We start from the raw sequence: 20310 nt of genomic DNA, 5'->3' as shown, positions 1-20310 counted from the left end.
ACAATTACTTAAAATTGAATAGAAACACGATAGCCGGAAACAATCGGTTTAACTGATAATTGTGAGAATATAGTGGAATAGTCGCTTCGACCTATAACGATGCTGGAGGCTATTACGAACCTAAGTAATGTACTGAGAAATTGCTATTTTATATTACACGTATTTATTTTATATTAGATTTTACAACCATAACTAATCCGCTTTAAATGAGCATCATGTACATCGAGGCTACTGTATATATACAAGATCCACGTCGAGTCGCCTTTAATTATAACCGCGAGTTTTCCGTAAAATGAAATTTTATAATCAGCGTTGTTTAAACCTTCATGCTTCCTTAAATGATTTCCATTGTCTTTTAATTTAACTACCTATTTCCTGCTATTGTCTTAGAACATTTTCTAATTTATAAAACACATTTTAAGCTGTGAAAACTAATCAAAAATTAATCACACAATTAAGATAAACATTAAATGTCGATTTGACTTAAGAAGATTTACTTTATTGAATCTTCTTAAATAAATCACAAGATTGTAGAGTTCCGGAAAAGATTAATAGCTAAATGATTAAGTTAAGACGTCTTAAACCGGTAGTTTTGATACGTATTATAGTACTTAATAAAAATACCTTCTGGGAAAATATTATGATGCGTGCAAAAATATCGCGCTAAAACATGCAAGTGAGACTTCGGTTCGCCGGATTGCGTGCTGTGGTTGCTTTTGTATGTATAACGTTTATGCACAAGCCGCTAATAATAGCCCTTTATACACTAAACCGGAACCCTAACGGTAACTTTAATTAACTACGACACGTTTAAATAAGCGTTCAGCTCATAAACATCAAAAATAAAGTAGATAACTAATTAATTGACCTATCAAAATTTTGCATATAAGGTTTAATCACACTAAAATTACTTTAATAAGATAAACGCGAAGATAATTAAGATATAACTCAATAACTTGAAGACCTAAATAAAAATTGTGTTTAACGATCGTATGATCGCGAAGTTTGTTCCACATTCCGTTATATTACAAGATGCATTTTTATGCATTGAAACCATGAGCTGTTTCAGGAGAATCAACCACGTTCTTAAAATGAACAACTATATTATATTAAGTAGTAATAGGGAATCGCATTAGGCATGGAGATGGTCTTAGCCCAATCCATGACGACGCTGTGCTTATTGCTAAGGACGAAGACGATTTTCATAGAATGCTATATAAACTTAAGCGAACGGCAGAGATCTTTAACATGATCATATATGTACACAAAACGGAATCCCTCACAATATCCAAAGAATCGAGACGCTGCAAGTTAGCTGTCTATAACCAGATAGTTAATCAGGTCATGATCTTTAAATACCTCAGCGCTAACATAATCGGCAACAGAAATATACAAAAAGAAGTAAGAAGCCAGGTGCTAAGGCTGCCGTGATAGCGGGTTCCTGGGATATATCATCTGGAAGAACAAGCATAATATGTCAATCTGTCATGAAGTATACAGGGGAAACGAGTACCAAAACGGCAGCTACAAAGCGCCTCCTCTAATCAGCCGAAATGAGAATATTGCAGACAATAAAATGGCCACAAGACCCGAGCTCAAAAACAGGACCATGTCCTAAATAAAGATTAAGAAGAAGAAGTAATGAGTAATGAATATATAGTAGAAATATGAGTCCTTAATACAATATGAAACCAATCAAGAAGAGCTAAAGAAAACAAACACCACCTCCTCCACCAATAATAGACACGGCTTGAATACATTGGATAAGATATCTAATCAGAAAACTTTAATACAGAACTAATGAATAATAATAGCAATAAAATCAATGTAATTGGTGGTTTAGTCACATGCATATGACTAAAGATTGCAGAAAACTGAAAGATAGCAAGCCAAAATATGTTCATTCTGGGGATGATAAATAATATATACACATGCAATGTAATTAAAAAAATAGAATTAAGAAGCATAAAATAATAAATGATATAGAAAGAGCTAACGAATCTGAAGTAAACCCACAGAACGCAGCAACTAATGTAAGTAACCTAAGAAACGAATCATAATTTATTTCTATGGAGCATACCATTCTAGAAACCAATTCTAGAAAATTTGACCAGCATAAAATATTAATCTCTATGCTCGATAAAAGATTTAAGTATTTGGTATACAGCAGTTGTGTAAAAAGCTTAAAATACTTGCATGGAATGCAATCCTTATCAATTAGCATATGATCACAACATATCATACCACGCAAATACGGCAACTCTGCAAGGAGGGCAGTGCAATAATATCAAAGAAAATATCCAACTCCATGATGAACTTAAATATGCCACAAAAAATGGAAGTATCAACGGTAAATATAAAAACAAGAACCTACTCAGTAAATGTAGCAAGATTATATATTATTGTTCACCTTGATATCTAATAATAAAAGATTAGTACATGAAATTGTTCAGAAGAGTACGTCATAGATTTATTATTGATGGTGATTTTAATGCGAAAAACACTTACTCAACTAACTTCTACCGAAGGAAAAAAACACCGAGAGACTATACAAGAATGTGATTGTATAAGTGTACCTAGTGTGTGATCCTAGAAAGCTGCCCCAGCAGAAAACTTTTAGAAATAAATTTACTTATTGTGCAAATTTCAAACAAAGTCTTGAATAAAAAATAATCTTAGTAGAAATATTTATAAAAGATATCGAATTTACAGTATAGGATAATACTCCAGATATTAAAGTATCAGATACGTATTCTAAGAAGGCAAGAAGATTTATTGTTAGATAAGTTATACGAAAAATCAAAGATCTATAGGAAGAGTTGATAAGAGCCTATCTAAGAGCACTAAGTTCTGAACATGTTTCGCTAAACATTTGGCAAAGCTGGTTAGTTTTGGATTTGACAAGTGAAAACAAACCCAATCTTATTTATTTATTATTTTTTGCGAAATATACCCAAATTATGGAAAGTTGTACAAATAATAATGATCTCAAAGGTCTAATGAACCCACCTCTTATCGATCTATACCGTTACTCAAAACTTTTTAAGACATGACTCCTAAAGAGAATATAACCGGATATAATATACAACATAGAAAAGAAAAATCTAATCCTAAATCATTAGTTCGGCTTCAGAAGTAAACACCCAACTGTGGATAAGCTACACAGAATAACAAAAATCATTGAAAAAGCATTGAAAGGGAAAAGTTTGTTCTGGAGTTGAATGTGAAAGAAGTGTCTTATAAGGTATGTCACCACGTGCTGCATTTGTAATTTAAACAGCTACTTATTATAGAATGTCTAAGATAACAGAAATGTACATTAAGATAAAGCAATAGAATGCCTATTTTGGGCAAACTTTATATCATTGATTATTGAAATTCTTTCCTAATATGGATTCCTAATTGTTGACAACAAATAATCGAGAATCAGTAAGTAAACTGTAAAATACATTTAATAAATTTCAAACATGGATGAAAAAATTGATAATAAACTTAACGGATATAGGTCAATAACATTGACTTTACCAACAAACGAGTGGAGCACATCTACGTATTTATAAATGAATCTATATTTTCACATGCCAATACAGATAAATACCTTTATATCCAACTATGTGGATGCATTGGTGAAATACAATTCTCCCTGGTAGTTTGTGATAGTGATCTCCACAGCGATTTGGACATGAGCAGTAATCAACATGCTATTGTTCATTAATACGCTAACATCGAAGCGATTCAACTCTTAGATAATGTAAGAAAACTGAAAATGATAAATTTTTTGAGTTGGTGATGTAACAAAAATAAAACACAGTACAAATTGTTACACGTTAATTCTTGTGTATAATACATTTAAAAATCTAAGGAACACTAGATTTAGATTTAGCAATCAAAAATATAAGGTGTCATTATAAAAGTGATCATGGTGTTTACATGACCTTGAAAATAACGGTAAAGTTAACAAATATTGTGTGTATATGTTAACAATATTGAGTTGTGAATATTTTTTACATAAAATGTAACGTTTTAGTAATATTCGCTTGTCTGAACTTAAAAGGACATACATCTTGTATGCACATTGTTTACTACTCATCTAACATTTTATATATTTTGAAGATTTTGACTGCCACAAATACGATTCTTAAGCAGACGCGTGTATTTTAAACCTAAAATTTTGCAACGATGATCAATGAAGAATTGATGTCAATTTTGATGCTTTGTTATTTCAACACCCATTTATTTTCTACTGTTTGTTTTGTTTGTATATTAAGTTGCTGATTTTGTAGCGATTCAACCACTTCGAGTACATCGGTATTTATATTTATTTATGTTTATCCCTCTACATTACACATTCTTATTGGAATGGAGACTTATGTATTTCATAAATACATAAAATAGAATATATCAGTTTTGATTTGAGATACAACTTATTCCTTATCTCCCAAAAATGAGATCTCAATGATTTTTTTTAAATCATCATAATTTTTAACATAGGTAGATGTCCATTAATTTAGGAATACAGAACAAACAAACCGGTGGGAATTGCGGATCGTTGGTTTTCGTTATCTTCGGTCTAACTATGGAAGGCGCATTTGGTAAACTTTAGAAGATTTTCCATCGATTAAAAATAACTATTTTAAAGATTAACAAAAATTAAATCAAGATAGAAATCTAATTTTAATTTTTACGTACACTTTATAATCATAAAAAAAAGACCATAACTTATTACCCAGTCTATTTGCAGGTTTTTTATTAAATTGAAACTTAATAAGCAAATCCCAAAGGATATTTTTCACAGCTGAAACTTAATTAATCAGTTTCACTTCAGATCATTAAAGATAAAGATCGAAATGATTTAGGATTATATAAGGAAACTGGACCCTTCAGTTACATATTTTGTTCATCATTGGTTTTATAAATAATTAATATCAAGAAAGGAACCGAAATTTATGTTAAGATTAACAACTTTATCCAAGCTGGTAATTAAGTTACAAAAAAATTGCTCATTTTAATATAACAAGTCAAAACAAGGCATAAAGACTTATACTTAAGAGTCTCTCTTATTAAACTCGTTCTCACATTAAAAGTTAAGTATATTAAACGATAACCAAAGAAATACGTATCTTGCCAATCACGTAAAATTATCGTTAAGTAAGCTAATTCAACCGAGCGAATTTCATCTGGCTCACGAATATTATGGGAATTAATATCGACAAAAAGGAAAAGAAATGAGTACCGTTGCGTACAAAAACGATGAAAAAGTTGCGGGCGCCTTTTCGTTAAGCCGGGCCGATATATAATTTAATTAGGCAGCATTCTCCGGTGACCGAAACAATTACAAGTAATCGCCGGTTCGAAAACAAGAAAAGCCCCCGGATTCAGAACGACGGAGAAAACAGAAATGAAACAAAAACTTAAGGCGTATTTTATTAGCGGCGATCTCATTAGCGCAAGGGAAAAATCTGACCGCGGCCGCGCCCTACGACGAACCGAAAGGAACTGTTGGAACAAACACAAAAAAAGCATTCTACGTTACAGACGCCGCTGTCGCGTCGCTTTCAGCTCTCAGCACTGTTTCAACGACTCTGTGAACCGAAGCGGAACTTCTGATTAAACGTTTTCCTTGCCGAAAAGTTATTTCATAATTGTTCTCCGTCACGTAAACCCACTCTCTGTCGACACTAATTAACGTTAATTAATATGACTGAAGCATATTTTGGATTATTGTAAATGAACGGTCAAGAATGCCCTTTCAAAGATTTGCTAATGAAGGAGCTTTCCTTTTTTTTCGTCGAGTATCTGATGATAATTGATCTTTTATAATTACTATCGCAGCGATAAGAATTTAATTAAAACTAAATATCCCTTTATTCTGATATATAAGGTTATGGCATGAATGATTTAATGTAAAAAGGTGATATGATAAACATTCTGTGCAAGAAGCTGAATGTTGAGGTATGATACTTTCATTGAGCTTGATAGAAATGGTACTCGAAACATAAATAAGTCTAATTTTCTGCACACTTTGCTATTTTCTTTAAGAAAGATGGTTAACGAGAAGTTTTAATGTATAATCCGCACCATCTTATTTGTATTCAACAATGTGATTCTTCAATGCAATAGCCACATGTTGAACGTAAGGTTTACGGGTACTCTAACTAAACCCATCTAAAACATTTTGCTTATTGAGTAAGCAATCCAAAAAGTGAAAGCTCTAGCAGCGACGCTAACGAAACCCAGTCATTCTGATCATACAGATAAAGTACAAACTGTAGGCCAATATACTGCAGAAAATGAGAAATAGTCTGAAACAGGATAACACTAAGATAGGTATAAATCTGGTGCGTCATACTAAAATGAAAGCATCTTGTTAAAAAATTAACAGAGCTTTCTTACTTCTGGTTGAGAAAAGGGATATATAAGTTCAGTGAGTTCAAAGTTTTTGAGATCAAGGCGTAGATGCAATAGATGTCGCATTTCCCGTTGGTACAAAGGCGGCGATTAATACGAATCTTTCTGCATTCGGACACGAGACAAAGATATGTTTGTTGGCAGAAAACGTCGAACAAGCGACCGAGTGTAAAATGTCTTACTATATAATGAATAGAATACTATATACTACTATATACTATGAATAAAAACACCTAGAACAAGAACCCACCAAATTACCGCAATCGAATATCAACACGTATCGATATCTGACCTGCTTATCAGTTGAGCAGTACAAAAAGAAAAACATACCGGAGTGATTAGTGGACGTCATTTGTACCCCAACCATTCGTGACAGAATAGTTTCAGCCACAAAAGAAAAGGAAGGTCGTATCTGAATAACTATAACAAATATAGTGCATATCAGGTGTTATTTTAATCTAACGATCGAATATCGGAGTTCCAAGTGAAGCTACAAGATTGGATAGTTGGGGAAATTCGGAAGAAACGATCGTGGCTGGAGATTTCAATGCGATAGTGAGGTTGAGTTGGTACTCAGAATTGACACTGGAGATCGACGATTGAGTTATTGTCCTGGGATCTAGAACAAGTATGATATTACCTTTGCCTTGGAGGACACGAATTACCAATAAAATCGATTCAGTGTAAACGGCCCCCCTGTCTACATTTATGGTAGACAACAGAAATCGCAAACATTTGTAAAAAGCATGTTAAGGATCATTGTGTGATGTGCTAATAAAGCTAGATTTGAAATTCACCTTAATGATCGCAACAACAACTTGACTCAGTGATCTCACCGTGTGTCATCAGTTTTATGAGTGGCATGAACTAACACACTCATGTTAATAAGTTCTTATAAATCATAACAATAAAGTTTACGTCCATAAAAATTATTTCTTAAAATCATAGAAACAAAACAATCTGTTCTACTCTGTAATAGTAAAAAAGGATGACCCCTACTAAAAGCTATCAACGTCTATCATACCATCATCGCCTTGCTGTCGAAGTACTTGCCGAAGTAGTTTTACCCCACTAGAGTCACATCACCCATGATTTACCAGCTTGATAATGCTCAGAAGCTTTCTTTAGGAGATATTTTAGAAAAGAAAATGTATTGGTTAGGAGTACCACCAAACTCCAATTGCACCAGATGATGTCCCTACAACAGTAATTTTTATATTTCTGACACACCTTTAACAATTCTTGTTAAAAGACTTAACCATTTCGGCATGGAGGTAAAACCCTGAAAATGCAGTTTCGTTGTTAAAACAGAAATTTTAATTCAGAAGGCATTCGTCTATCAGAATCAAAGATTTTCTACGTCCTGCATTATATTACAACAGTTATAAAGATTCTTACAAAATTAAGTTTAATAAATATACAGGGTGTTTAAAAATTGTGTTCGGATATTTTACCCACTTACAATTCTCATCAAGATAAACAAAAACGTCTTATTGTTAGTAAACTTAGGTCCTAAAATCAATTGTTTCAGAGATATAGTTCTCTAAACGACTCTCTAGTCGTTTAGTCGTGTTAGGCCTTCTGCACACGGAGCTGCTCGTCATAGACGCGTATTAGACACGATTGTAAGAAGGCGTACGCTTCAGTACATTTCACGTATTTCTAAATGAAAATCTGCAGAGACAAAGCAGCGTCGCGATTTCGTCCACCAAAGGCCTTCTGCACACGGAGCTGCTCATCATAGACGCGTATTAGACACGATTGTAGGAACACGTACGCTTCATTGCATCTCACGTGTTTTTAAATGAAAACCTGCACATGGCGACGCAGCGTCGCGATCTGGTTTGAACATGCAAGCTGCATAGCGGCCGGCGTACAGCAGTGTTGGTCGCTTGGCGTAGAGGTAACGCCGTATAAATAAAATAATAAGTAAAAATGGAAGATAAAAGCGATCAAACGGTGAAATTTGTTCAGTTAATTGAAAATTATCAGTGTTTATATAATCATACATTAGCTGAACACTCTAGAAAAGATGTTACCGAAAAAGCTTGGTCTGCAATAGGTCAAAAAATGAAATGGACAGGTAATTCAAGAATTATTTCATATATTATTATATTATATGGATATTCATTTTAACATTTTATAAACAATAATTCCATTGCCATGGTAAAGCTACATTTGGTGATAAAAAATAATTAGCTAAATAGTTTCGGAGATTCTGAGGTGAGGAAGTTTCATTGATATTTATATTTTCAATATCTGGAAAGTTTCTCGGATTTTGCGGATTCTTTTCTATTACAGGAACTGCGTATAATGTGCCATCTTTTTTTCTAATGAAATTGTGTAAAACGCATGCACATTGTATTATTGATATAATTGTTTCATATTTGCGGACTCGTATAGGTGTTAAAAAAATTTGAAATTTTTGAGTCATCATTCCAAAAGCACATTCTATTGTTTTTCTTCCACGACTATGTCTGTAATTGAAAATTCGCATTTTATTGTTAATATTTCTTTCGGGGTATGGCCTCATAATATTTTGTCTCAAAGGAAATGCGTTATCAGCTGCAAAATAATATGGGAATTTATTGCCACTTTCGTCATTTGGAAGTTCTGTTAAAGATGGCAAAGTATTATTGTTCTCCAACCAACGACCAAATGTAGAAACCCGAAAGATGCCTCCATCACTATTTCGGCCAGCATATCCGCATTCTATTGTTGTGAACAGCCCTTCAGCATCACAACAGCCAAACAAAACAACAGAATGATAATTTTTATAATTAAAGTTGGTGGATCCGGAATTTGGATATTTCTGAATGCGGATATGTTTACCGTCAATTGCTCCTAAACAGTTTGGCAACTGCCATAGCTCAAAAAATCTACTTGCTATTTGTTTCCATTTTTCTGTATTTGGTAACGACATATATGGCTCCTTCAACACATTCCATATCGCTTTTGTAGTTTGTTCTACAATACTTCCCACTGTACGTTCACCTCTTTGAAAATATAAAGATAGAGCAGTAAATGTACATCCAGTAGCTAAATATCTAAAACAAAAAAATAGAATATATTATATGAAAAGCACGCTATATTTGCTCATAAACACGTGAATTTTTTATAGCGGCAGATTGTAAAGACAAATGGAAAAACATTCGGAATGGTTTTGTACGCAGCCTTAAACCACCTGCGAGTGGATCATCAGCAAAATCTAAAAAACCTTACTATTTACACGACATTATGCAGTTTGTCTTGCCATATGTAAGACCCATTCAGCATTTAGAAAAAACCGGAAACATTTCGTTGGAAGAAAGTGAAATAGTGACAGAGACCGACGAAGACAATCCTGAACCTCAATTAAGTTATACCCTGCTTGAAGAAAATAAAAACGATAACGTCACGAAATGTTCTGAAGAAAGTTCTTTTAACTTTGAAAAAAAGAAAAGAAAGAGAAGACATGTAGAAGAAAAAGATGAAATCGATCACGCTATTTTAGATTATATCAAAGAAAAGAAAAGTAATAAGACTTTAGATGACGATCGAAGGATGTTTCTTTTAAGTTTATTACCCGACATAAAGAACTTATCAAACAAAAATATGCGACAATTTAAAATTAAAACACTTGTATTGCTAGAACAACTGTTAACGCAGCAAGAGCAATCTATAGATCATTTTCAAATGCACGATAACGCACAAAGCTATCACGCTCCCTCGCCGATTAGTATTCCGTCGTCTTCAGCTTCCAGTATTTATGATACCACGGATGGATACACAATTCATAATTTGGAAAGTTTACCTGCTTGTAGTAGTAATATAAATGACCAAAATAATTTTCTTTAAAAATTAAATATATAACTTGTATTATTGTTTTTATAATAAATAAATTACTTTACTTACCTTAGCGTTATCAAAATTCTCTCTTCTGCACTAACACATTCACGCATGTTAGTATTTTGTTTTTGAATGGTGGGACCTACAATTAACACCAGTTCTTTAAACGTATTTTTAGACATTCTGTAGAAACTTTGAAATTTAGAATCGTCTACTGATAGCTCTTTGGCAGCAATAAATAGTCTCTTGCCGATATTTTTGCGAATATAAGGTTGCACCCAAAATTTTCTCTTATATTTCTGTTTTCTCTTACGAGAACGAAGATAATTTAACAAAAGTAGATCTTCTTCATCACTTGACATATTGGCAAGTACTGAATAAAATACGTTTTAAGATCGGTTTGTTTGCGGATCTTTAGGCGTATAAGAAGCGTCGCTGCATGACGCTTTTAAGTGTCTTATTAGACGAAATCGCTACGCCGCGTCGTTATTTGCATTTTTTCATTTAAAAATACGTGAGATGCACTGTAGCGTACGGCTTCCTACAATCGCATCTAATACGCGTCTATGACGAGCAGCTCCGTGTGCAGAAGGCCTTACCCACTCCCCACGATGCTGGTCGACCTCAATATGCGAGTACTCCTGCAGTAGAAGAGGTTGTTTTGAGAAGGGTTGAAGAAAACTCAGGTACGCGTGTAAGAAGAATCTCTGCTTCAGTAAACATTAATGCCTCTCTAGTTTGGAGAATTTTATGTCAGCAACAATTGTATCCTTACCATGTTCAACAATGCAAGATTTGTTGCTCGTGATTACGTTTCGAGAAGAGCATTTTGTGAAGTGATGTTGCAGAAGCTTGCACAAAATGCGATATTTTATGCTAGTGTTTTATTCACTGACGAAGCTGCTTTTACAAAAGACGGAATTTTGAATTTTCATAACAATCACGTTTGCGCGGATGAAAATCCTCACGCTGTTGTGCAATCAAGAAGCCAGTATAAGTTTTCTGTACATGTTTGGCTTGGTATACGTGGTAACCGATTGATAGGACCAATGATTATTCCTAATCGATTAATTGATGTAACTTATTTGGACTTTCTGCGAAACACTTTGCCGATATTATTTGAAGACGTACCTCTCCAGGATAGGTTACAAATATGATTCATGCATGATGGCGCGCCTGCACATTTTGCGATCATTGTTCGTAATTTTCTTAATACTGAATTTTATGGTAGATGGATAGGAAGAGGAGGTTCAATAGTTTGGCCACTTAGATCACCTGATTTCAATCCTCTAGACTTTCTTGCATGGGGTTACTTTTTAAACGCATGTGAGACTATTCGCCAATCACCAGGAGTCTTCAAAAGAGTGCGTGATTCTATTGTACGAAATTACACAATTTTTAAACACCCTGTATAATAATATATAAATAATAACCTATAAACTGTAGGTTATAAACTATAGTGATGGTTGATGGTAATGAGTTTGACATAGGTCATCGAAATATTCATACCATTCACTACTCAAGTGATGGTTCAAGATCGAGATGTAAAACCCATACCAAGCAGTGATGAGTCTGATGTAGCAGAAAATAAATGGAGTTTGACAAAAAAGAAAATATTGTAAATATAAAACAATTTTCTCAAACTCCCAACATCAATCTGCGTGTTTTGAGATAAATTTTGTCTGAGAACTTTTTTGAAATGATAGTCAGGAAAACAAATGAACATGGAGCACAATACGAAAATGAGCAAAGAGTTGATTCCAGTAACAAACGACAAAATCATGGCGTATTTTTCGTTATGCATCACAATGTCTTAACGAACGAGTTAGGACTGTTTAAAAAACATCATTTTTGCCTTATTTTCTATGTAGTTTAAGTTAATATTCATTTCACCCTTTCCCGGATAAAGCAGGTAATAAATTTTATTTACTAAGGTGATGGATTTTTTTGTTAATTGTCTACATTGTCTATATTAATTTCGGCGTCCTGGCCGTTTTCAGAAGACTTGTCAAATTTCACAAACGCACTTGTACATGTTAAATTTCTATTTTAAAAAGTTAACTAATTTTTATCAGAACGGACATAATGTTATAATTTAGCGGGAACTTTACTTCCCGCTAAAAAAATTAATAAAGACAATTACCAAAAAAACCCATCACCTTAGTAAATAAAAATTTATTACCTGCTTTATTTTCTATGGTTTGAGAATAGAATCCATTTTTGGACACAATGAATAAATAGCAACTTTTACAAAATCATCCAAAACGTCTTACTTACTAGTTAGAAGGGGCTTCGATGCAGTAGCTTCTCGATAGAGGCAACAAGGTGATTACTTTACCCAGGTTTTTATTGAATAACTTCTATATTTTTATATAGAAGTTATTCATTTATCGTATACAGTACAGTATTTATACAGTATTTTGTCGTAACACACTTGTTGTATCAAACAATAACTGGTCTAAGCTTCTGCAACCAGTTTTTAGTCACCTGACAGTAATATTTAATCTTTTGGCAGCAATACTAAACCTACACTGAAAACTTCATTTAGCCTTCTACAAGCAGTATCTTGTCATCTTGAACAGAATTTTTTTTTTGGCAATAACTAGTCTTCTATTAGCAGTATGTGGTCTTACGAACGGTATCTGGTTCTCTTCGATCAAGATCTAAGCTTTTGGAATCAATATTTAGTTTTCTGGTAGCAGTATTTAGTTTTTTGTCAGCAATACTCAGTCTTCTGAAAGCATTATTTAATATGTGCACTTCTGCAAACAATATCTTTTCTTCTTCGATCAAGATCTAAGTTTCTGCGACTAGTATTTAGTCCTCTGTCAGTAGCATCATTTACTAAGTCAGTAACTTTTGGTACCGAAATGTGATGGTACATAAAATTTTAAACTTTTAAAAAATACTGAGAGAGGATTGCTGCTTTAAGCAATAAAATTAAAAAAAATATAATTTTGAAAATAATCCGATGTTATTGTTTTGTTGTCTTATTTTTTTATGGACGCTATTAATTCTACTCAACTAATGTAAATGTAGTGTTGTTATTCCCAAAAAAAGTTTGTATATTCACTGTATTCTAAAGAACATAAATACTAGTTAACCACCCAACTTGTCCAAGCAATAACAATTAAGTTTTAAAGACTCACGATCTCTTAAGGTTGACTATAGGAAGATGCCACAAACGCCTATGGTAGGCAGGTTGAGAATTATATGCGCAAGATACGGCGAAGAAGATCGTGGTAAAAACGACTAATTCAGTCCGGAGATTAAGTACGTAGGTAGAACAGGAGTGTAGAACGGAGACGGCGAAGAAGCTCGCCGGCGTGTTTGCCGACTGTTTATTGAGTTTCCTGGTAGTTTTTAAGCGTCACGACCGATATGTAATGCAGTACCAGCGTATTCCACTCAATCTCCTCTCTACACAGTTTCACGTTTGATTTACGCCAACGCGGAGAGGTTTATGCGAGCGACTCCTTGAAAATGTTGCGGTCTCGCCGTTGACCGCTTGATCGACGTCCAAGGAATACCACCGAACCATTACCTTGTAGCAGATAGACTTTATTTTATATATCCCATCATCAGGACCGTCATAAATAATTCACAAATACTAATTTTCTAAAACTCTTTTTTCTAAGGGAATTATTTGTAAGTTTAAAATTCTCATATTCTGTGAAAAAAATAGTTACAAAAAAAAGCTGTGGGGCAATGCAAATATTTTTAAAGACGATCCTGATCTTTTTATAGCATTCTGAAATGAATTAACCGAGTGGCTCTTACGAACCGCACGGCGGCAAATGTCATGTTATTGTGTGCTAAATGGACCAGTCGAGATGCTCTTAAGCCCGTCATTCGCATTTACATCCTCAAGCGACAACCAAGGGTTCAAACTTGTTGCTAAACGGTAGCGAAAGAAATAAAAAATCGAGGAATAATTAGTACTGAGGCAAACCATGCGAAGAAGAGATGTTTTAAACGACAATTAAGGCATTAACGCCACATTTACATGATAAAGAAAAAAGACAAATTTATCGGTAAACATTAACATGGGAAAACGGTTACTTAAAGTTTCAAGGACTTTTTAAGATTGTCCAGATCAAGATAATTTCATAAAGAATTTCATCGCAAGGTTTTTAGATTTAGCGATAGGTAGTTAGCGGGAAAGTTATTAACTGGACTAACGGCAGATGTAAACTTGCGGAAATAACACTAAATAAATAGCAGGTTGTTGGCAATACACAAAATGAAAGAAAAAATTAATAATGATATTATTGTTGGAATTTGCTGCAACTGGTTATTAGAGTGTACACAAGAAGATATATTAGGTTTCCTTATTATTACGGTTTTATATCTTACCTTATAATAACTAGGCCTAGTATATAAATTAAATGAGATTGCTATTCCTGTAATTCAATAGTTAATATATCGCACACATCAATTTTAGGTAATTTAAAATATACTTATAAATACCCAAGAATTTATGAAAAATAGGTTGCAAAACATTGATTATATAAAACCGCAAACCAATAACAGTTTTTTAATCTTTGATAAATTGACTATTATTATAAGAAAAAGTCAGAATTTAACACGAAATTCCCGGATAACCACATCGTTTAGTAAATCTTTGCCGTTTTACGCAGTAAATAGTAGATAATTGCTACCGTTAGAACAAACAGGGTTTACCACTATACAAGATAACGAAGTAAGTTTTTTCTTCAATGTTTAACCAACTGTTTTCTATGTTGTGCGAGTTTAAACACTTCCGAATAACGAATCTACTTCTCGGGTGATCGAAGAAAGAAAACGAAGACAAAAAGGAACCCTCCTCTGTCCGCAAAACCATAACCGTTTCGCTCGGTAATAAATCATTATAAATTATGGGATGCTGGTGTGCGGGAAACGGTTTGGCACCGTTTTCTGCATGGTTCCAAGTCGACTATCTTTTCGGTGTCATCGGAAGGTGAACGTAATTTATAATTTTCGGAATTTATTTTTATGATTAACTTTTTCCTGTTCGTGGTATACCACTTATTAACTTAAAAGAGGTCAAAGAACTGTCTTTATATTCAAGAAAAAATAAATTTAAATCATGAGAAGTCGTTCTCAAACTTTTTCTAGTCACGGAACATTTTTTCAATTAAATCATTTCCGTGGCGCCAAACTTTAAGTAAAAGTAATGTTTAGATAAAGTAAAGTATAGGTAAAGTACAGGTAATTTTATCATTTTCACATAGATAACCTTCAATATGCTTTAATTATAAACTGTTAACTCTAATCTGATATAAATGTTATTACTTAAATCCAACATATAAGGTAAGGATGATTGTTTTTTGATGCAGGTTACAATTGTCTTTAAGGTTTTCAGGTTTTGATTTCAATGAAAGAATTTGTAGTTTGTTATTACAGTAAAGCCTCGATAATCCGAACCGCAGTAATCTGAACGTCCGCTAATCCGAAAGCCCAAAAAGCAAAAATTAAATTTCTTTTGTAAAAGTAATTTTTTTGTAAATTCTTTTGTATCTAATACTTGTGTTTTCAACTATTTAGTAGCAAGACCTGATAATCCGAACCACCTTCGGTCAAAATTAGTTCGGATTAACGAGGCTGTATTGTCTTTACTAATTGATGTTTCGGAAATATGTAATAGGAATGTGACCTTCTGCCAAATTAATTGCAAGGTTATGGATTCGTGCTATACTATATTTTACTACTGATAGGAAAGTACAGAAAGTTCTGCTATTTCCGCTTTTGGAATTAGCGTGCTAATTACAAATGAAGATGCTGAGACAACTCGGGTAATTTCTAGTGATGTGAACGTTGTTCTTGAGTTCTCCATAACACGATATCCTTACGCTTAAATAAGTGTAGTCTGTTACTTGCTCTATTGTCCACGTTCCTCTCGCTTTTGGGAGAGGAAGGTCTGGTAGGTGGCATGAAGAAGTGCAGGGAGAATGGTTGGCACGCGGTGGTGGTGACATTACATATCTCCAATGCTATTAACGCATTCTGGTTGACAGGGATTTTGAAAGGATGGGACAATGAATGGGACCTAACGAGTACGATTGAGATACTCTTACGATTGCTTTCTGAGTAATAGAGTAATGTGATGTGAATCATTACACGATTGAATGCACGAGTTCGATCCTGTACTGACTAATTCTGGTCGCGAACGGCATATGAGAAATGGGTGGCAAAATATATGGTTGAGAATGCAAGGGGTTAGCAGGAGGGAAAGTTTTGCTGTAAGAAAAGGATTTGCACTTAAGAGATTTGTACTAGGTCTATACAATTCAAAAGATTGGAATAGATCATGTCGGGATGTTGAGTGCAGTTAGATACTTCGGAGTTGTGATGGATTTAGCGCTTCTGTTTGTTGAGCATATGATGAAGCATTGATGAAACATGTAAGAGGCAAGGTAGCGGCTAAGCTGGAACGACTGGTAGTTATGGCTGGGAAGGAATGGTTGTGAGTACGATATTATAGGAATATTAGAAAGATAATTGTAGATAGGGTGGCTATTTTATGATGCAGAAGTGTAGGGTGCAAGAGCGAATGATAATAGAGTAATCAATACGCCGACAGATGTATTACATATGCTATCAAGGATCCTGCTTGGTGGTCAAAGCAAAAATGTGTGCGAATCAAAATGGAAGTGTATGAGTACCGAATGGAGTATCTGGATGACGGGAGCAATGGGGTTCCATCAACCGATAACGGGGATATCTGACCGATAACGAAGTTATGGTATAAGTGTGACTTAGGCTGTTACCATGTCTCACACCCACAATGCGGAGTATTTCCTCTGCGCTAAATGTCGTTGTTTTAATTGTGATGGTATTTATGTATTTTGTTTTCTGATTCTTTCTATTATGTGTGGGTGCATTTCTATAAGGTTCAATGGTCATATATTGCCGAACGCTATCCTCATCTCCATAAAGCATTAATAAGCTAGTTTCTTTATATTCAATTGCTTTCTGCCCTACTTAGTTAACTATGAAAATCGCATCGACCGATTGTTCGAAGAAGAACTTAAAGAGTGAAGTAGTAATATTATTTCCAGTTCTCAAATCCTCTAGATTCTTCAGTATTTTATTATACAGCTTCGTGAGTTGTTTTACTAATCCTTCTTCTTTTCACTTCAGCGGGTTATTCGGGATTCTTTCCGGACCTGCTGACTTGTCGTTATTTAGGTGCTTCATCTGTAGCATCAATTTTTTCGTTGTGTATTGTTCTATTTCTTCAATTTCCTTACCATATGTTCTCTCTAATCTCCGTCCTTCGACGGAGAATGAAATGTTGAAAGTGTTTCGGTTACTTCACTTTTTGTTGCTCAGAGCTTTTCTAGATTCCCATATTCTGTTGTTTGATCTCTTCCTTGTGTTTATGTAGTTGTTGTGGTTTCTTGATGTCTTGTTACCATGTAAGACCGAATCTGGTAAATGTGAACATTCACCAACTCGCAATATGCATGTCCGAAATAATTGTCAAATATCACTATTTCTCACTTATACCGATGAATGGCAACAATCAGTATACACTGTTAGCGAATGTCGAAAAATCATATTTCTACCTGTTTTAATTCATCTAAAATAAAAAATTTGTATACTTATCATGATTTATTATAACCAACATAATAAGGGAGTTTGAAGTAACATTAATAAAATCTACATGTAATTTTAATAAAAGCTAAAATAAAAAAAAATACAAAAGAAATTTGTATAATTAACGTTTTATAATCTTATTTGTTGCAACAACTTAAATTATTATGGTACTTTGAATTGCGCAATGCATTTACAACTACTTTTAGTCGTAGAACACTTCTTTTTGCAATTACAACGTATACAGCCTTGTCCTCCACTTTTCGTATTAGCTGAAGTTGGTTCTCTCAGCGATATTTCTTGATTAGAAATCTCATCCAGGGAAAGTAACTTTTCTTTACAAATTAGAAACTGATTACGGGTAAAATGCTGCTTGAGGGTACACATTTTTTTCGAAATAATTAACGATTTTTCGATCTGTTCTTCAATTTCATTATTTGCAAATTGTTTGTCAGGTAGAGATGAAGATGCTATGCCTCTTTGTGGTTTAACACCAAACAAGGCTTCATATGGGCTCTGGCGTATTCTTTCCTGGTAAGATATGTTCTTAGCAAATTGGACAAAGGGCAAACCTTCTGACCATTTCTTTGAATCATTATCGTTCATCCAGAAAATTAACATATCTTGTATATCCAGCTTGGCTCTTTGGATTGAGCCTTGTGTTTGACTATGACGAGGCTTTCCATGAACTGCCTTAACGTCCTTCCAAATACTATATAGTTCGGATACAACTCAATTAATAAATTCTCTACCATTATCCGAATGTAATGTCGCTGGAGCACCAAATGTTAGGAAAATATGAAGCAAGTGGTATGCCACTTCTTCCGTTCTCTTAGTTTCTAATGGTTATAGCTGGACAAACTTTGTTAAGGGGTCCTAATATACTAATATAAACTTGTAATCGTCTATCTGATCAACTTGATATCTTGAGTTTAATTCAGAACTGACCACTGATTTCACAACAATACCCTTTTTAAGCGCAGTATGTTTCATTTGACATTGTTTACACAAATTTAAATACTACATTACAACTTCATATGTAATATTTTTGCGTTTAACTTACAATTCTTTAAGCATACGTGTTCTTCCTCCATGGTCTATTCTAATATGAGTTTCGGAAAGTATATTAAACAATTCATCATTGGTAACGTAGTAATGGATAGTCGTTTCTTCTGGTTTTAATAGCACAATCAACTTTTCTTCATCAGTAATTTTTAAAATGTCGAACCGTTTTAAACGTTGATAATCCAAAGGTGTACTGCACTTATTGTTAGTTTTAGCAGAATTCACATCCGAAAGTAATTTAGCGTACCTACCTTTCTTGAGAGAAATAAAAACAATTGTCTGCTCGTTTACTTCCAATTAATGCATGTAATTTTTCCATAAACAAATCACGGTTTACTGCATCGTTACAGTAACTGATGATTATGACAAATTAACAAAGGTTGCAAGCTCTCTGTGAGACTTCGTGAGACTAACGAACACAACAACGTATCACGTGTTGCGAATAATCCTCTTCAAATGGATAATCCAACATTTACCAAAGCCTATCTGTGATTGTTGACATCCTCCGGCGTAGGTCCGAATATATAATAATAGCCGGAAATAATCGCGAACATGTTTGGTATGTGTTGACACTGACCGGAGAATGTTGATATTTACTAACTTCGGTGTTTCACACATATACATTAAGTGGGCTTTATATTCTTGTTAGTAGTGTTAGCTCTAGTGTGAAGCAAGATTTATAAAAACAAATAAAATACAAAATCTAACGAGAGTGTCAACATCTAAGAACGATCCGTCATTTGGCCCAGGAATCGACGATGACATCTAACAATAAAACAATGTAGATAAAATGCTATACTTTAAAATGTTTAAGTAACAGTGGTATCCTAAAAGCAGCTAAATATAGCAAGAATTAATTTAGAGCCTGTAAATGGCGCTTAGTATATCGCAATTAAAGCAATTACTTCAGCATTACATAGTAACAATGTTTATCTACGACTGCTTGGATAAGTCATCATTACCGCACTCATTTGAGGTGATTTGAGTTACGTAATGAAGTTCATTACCGCACTGGTTTCATTACGTAACGCATTTTTAGCCTAATCAGGACAGACTTAATTTATTGAAACGAGCAACAATACAAAAGAAAAAGTGCTATCTGCTTACAGAGAAACAATACTATTTATTATAAACATTATTCGTTATGTTTTTACATTTCAAAACATTTATTCCAGATGAGTAAACATGTTGTTGAAACTGACAATTCAAAATTGTCAACAATCATTTCAAAATATTTTTATAAATATCAAATAGACTTTTCTAAAGAAATTGATTTTTTAGTAATTTTTAGCAGTCGTAGATAAAATGCTGTATATCACACGTGGGCTAGAGCATAATTACAGTACTCGTGTGATTACACAACTCGGTCTACGACCTCGTCGTGCAATTCTCCACAATCGTACAGTAATT

At 33.9% G+C, this 20310-nt stretch overlaps 2 protein-coding genes across 2 annotated transcripts; one reads left to right on the top strand and one right to left on the bottom strand.

The window, feature by feature from the left end:
- Window positions 1–8320: 8320 nt before the first annotated feature.
- Window positions 8321–10302, top strand: LOC139430749 (uncharacterized). Its single transcript, XM_071197997.1, has 2 exons — window positions 8321–8491; window positions 9530–10302. Exons 1-2 carry the CDS (start codon window positions 8344–8346, stop codon window positions 10243–10245), a joined length of 864 nt encoding a protein of 287 aa, XP_071054098.1. The 5' UTR covers window positions 8321–8343; the 3' UTR covers window positions 10246–10302.
- On the bottom strand, window positions 8448–10488 carry LOC139430748 (uncharacterized). Its single transcript, XM_071197996.1, has 2 exons — window positions 10303–10488; window positions 8448–9455 (listed from the first exon to the last, which is right to left on the bottom strand). Exons 1-2 carry the CDS (start codon window positions 10416–10418, stop codon window positions 8549–8551), a joined length of 1023 nt encoding a protein of 340 aa, XP_071054097.1. The 5' UTR covers window positions 10419–10488; the 3' UTR covers window positions 8448–8548.
- Window positions 10489–20310: the final 9822 nt, after the last annotated feature.

The sequence above is a fragment of the Onthophagus taurus genome, chromosome 7 (assembly GCF_036711975.1).
Source record: "Onthophagus taurus isolate NC chromosome 7, IU_Otau_3.0, whole genome shotgun sequence".
NCBI lineage: Eukaryota > Metazoa > Arthropoda > Insecta > Coleoptera > Scarabaeidae > Onthophagus > Onthophagus taurus.
Note: the sequence above shows the minus strand (reverse complement) of the source record. Positions and strands in the feature narration are given on the sequence as shown.

Coding starts and splice junctions, on each gene's coding strand:
- LOC139430748 (XM_071197996.1), bottom strand. CDS start 10,418: ATGTCTAAAAATACGTTTAAAGAACTGGTGTTAATTGTAGGTCCCACC. Junction 9,456..10,302: donor AGAATTTTGATAACGCTAAG/GTAAGTAAAGTA, acceptor TTTTTGTTTTAG/ATATTTAGCTACTGGATGTA.
- LOC139430749 (XM_071197997.1), top strand. CDS start 8,344: ATGGAAGATAAAAGCGATCAAACGGTGAAATTTGTTCAGTTAATTGAA. Junction 8,492..9,529: donor TCAAAAAATGAAATGGACAG/GTAATTCAAGAA, acceptor AATTTTTTATAG/CGGCAGATTGTAAAGACAAA.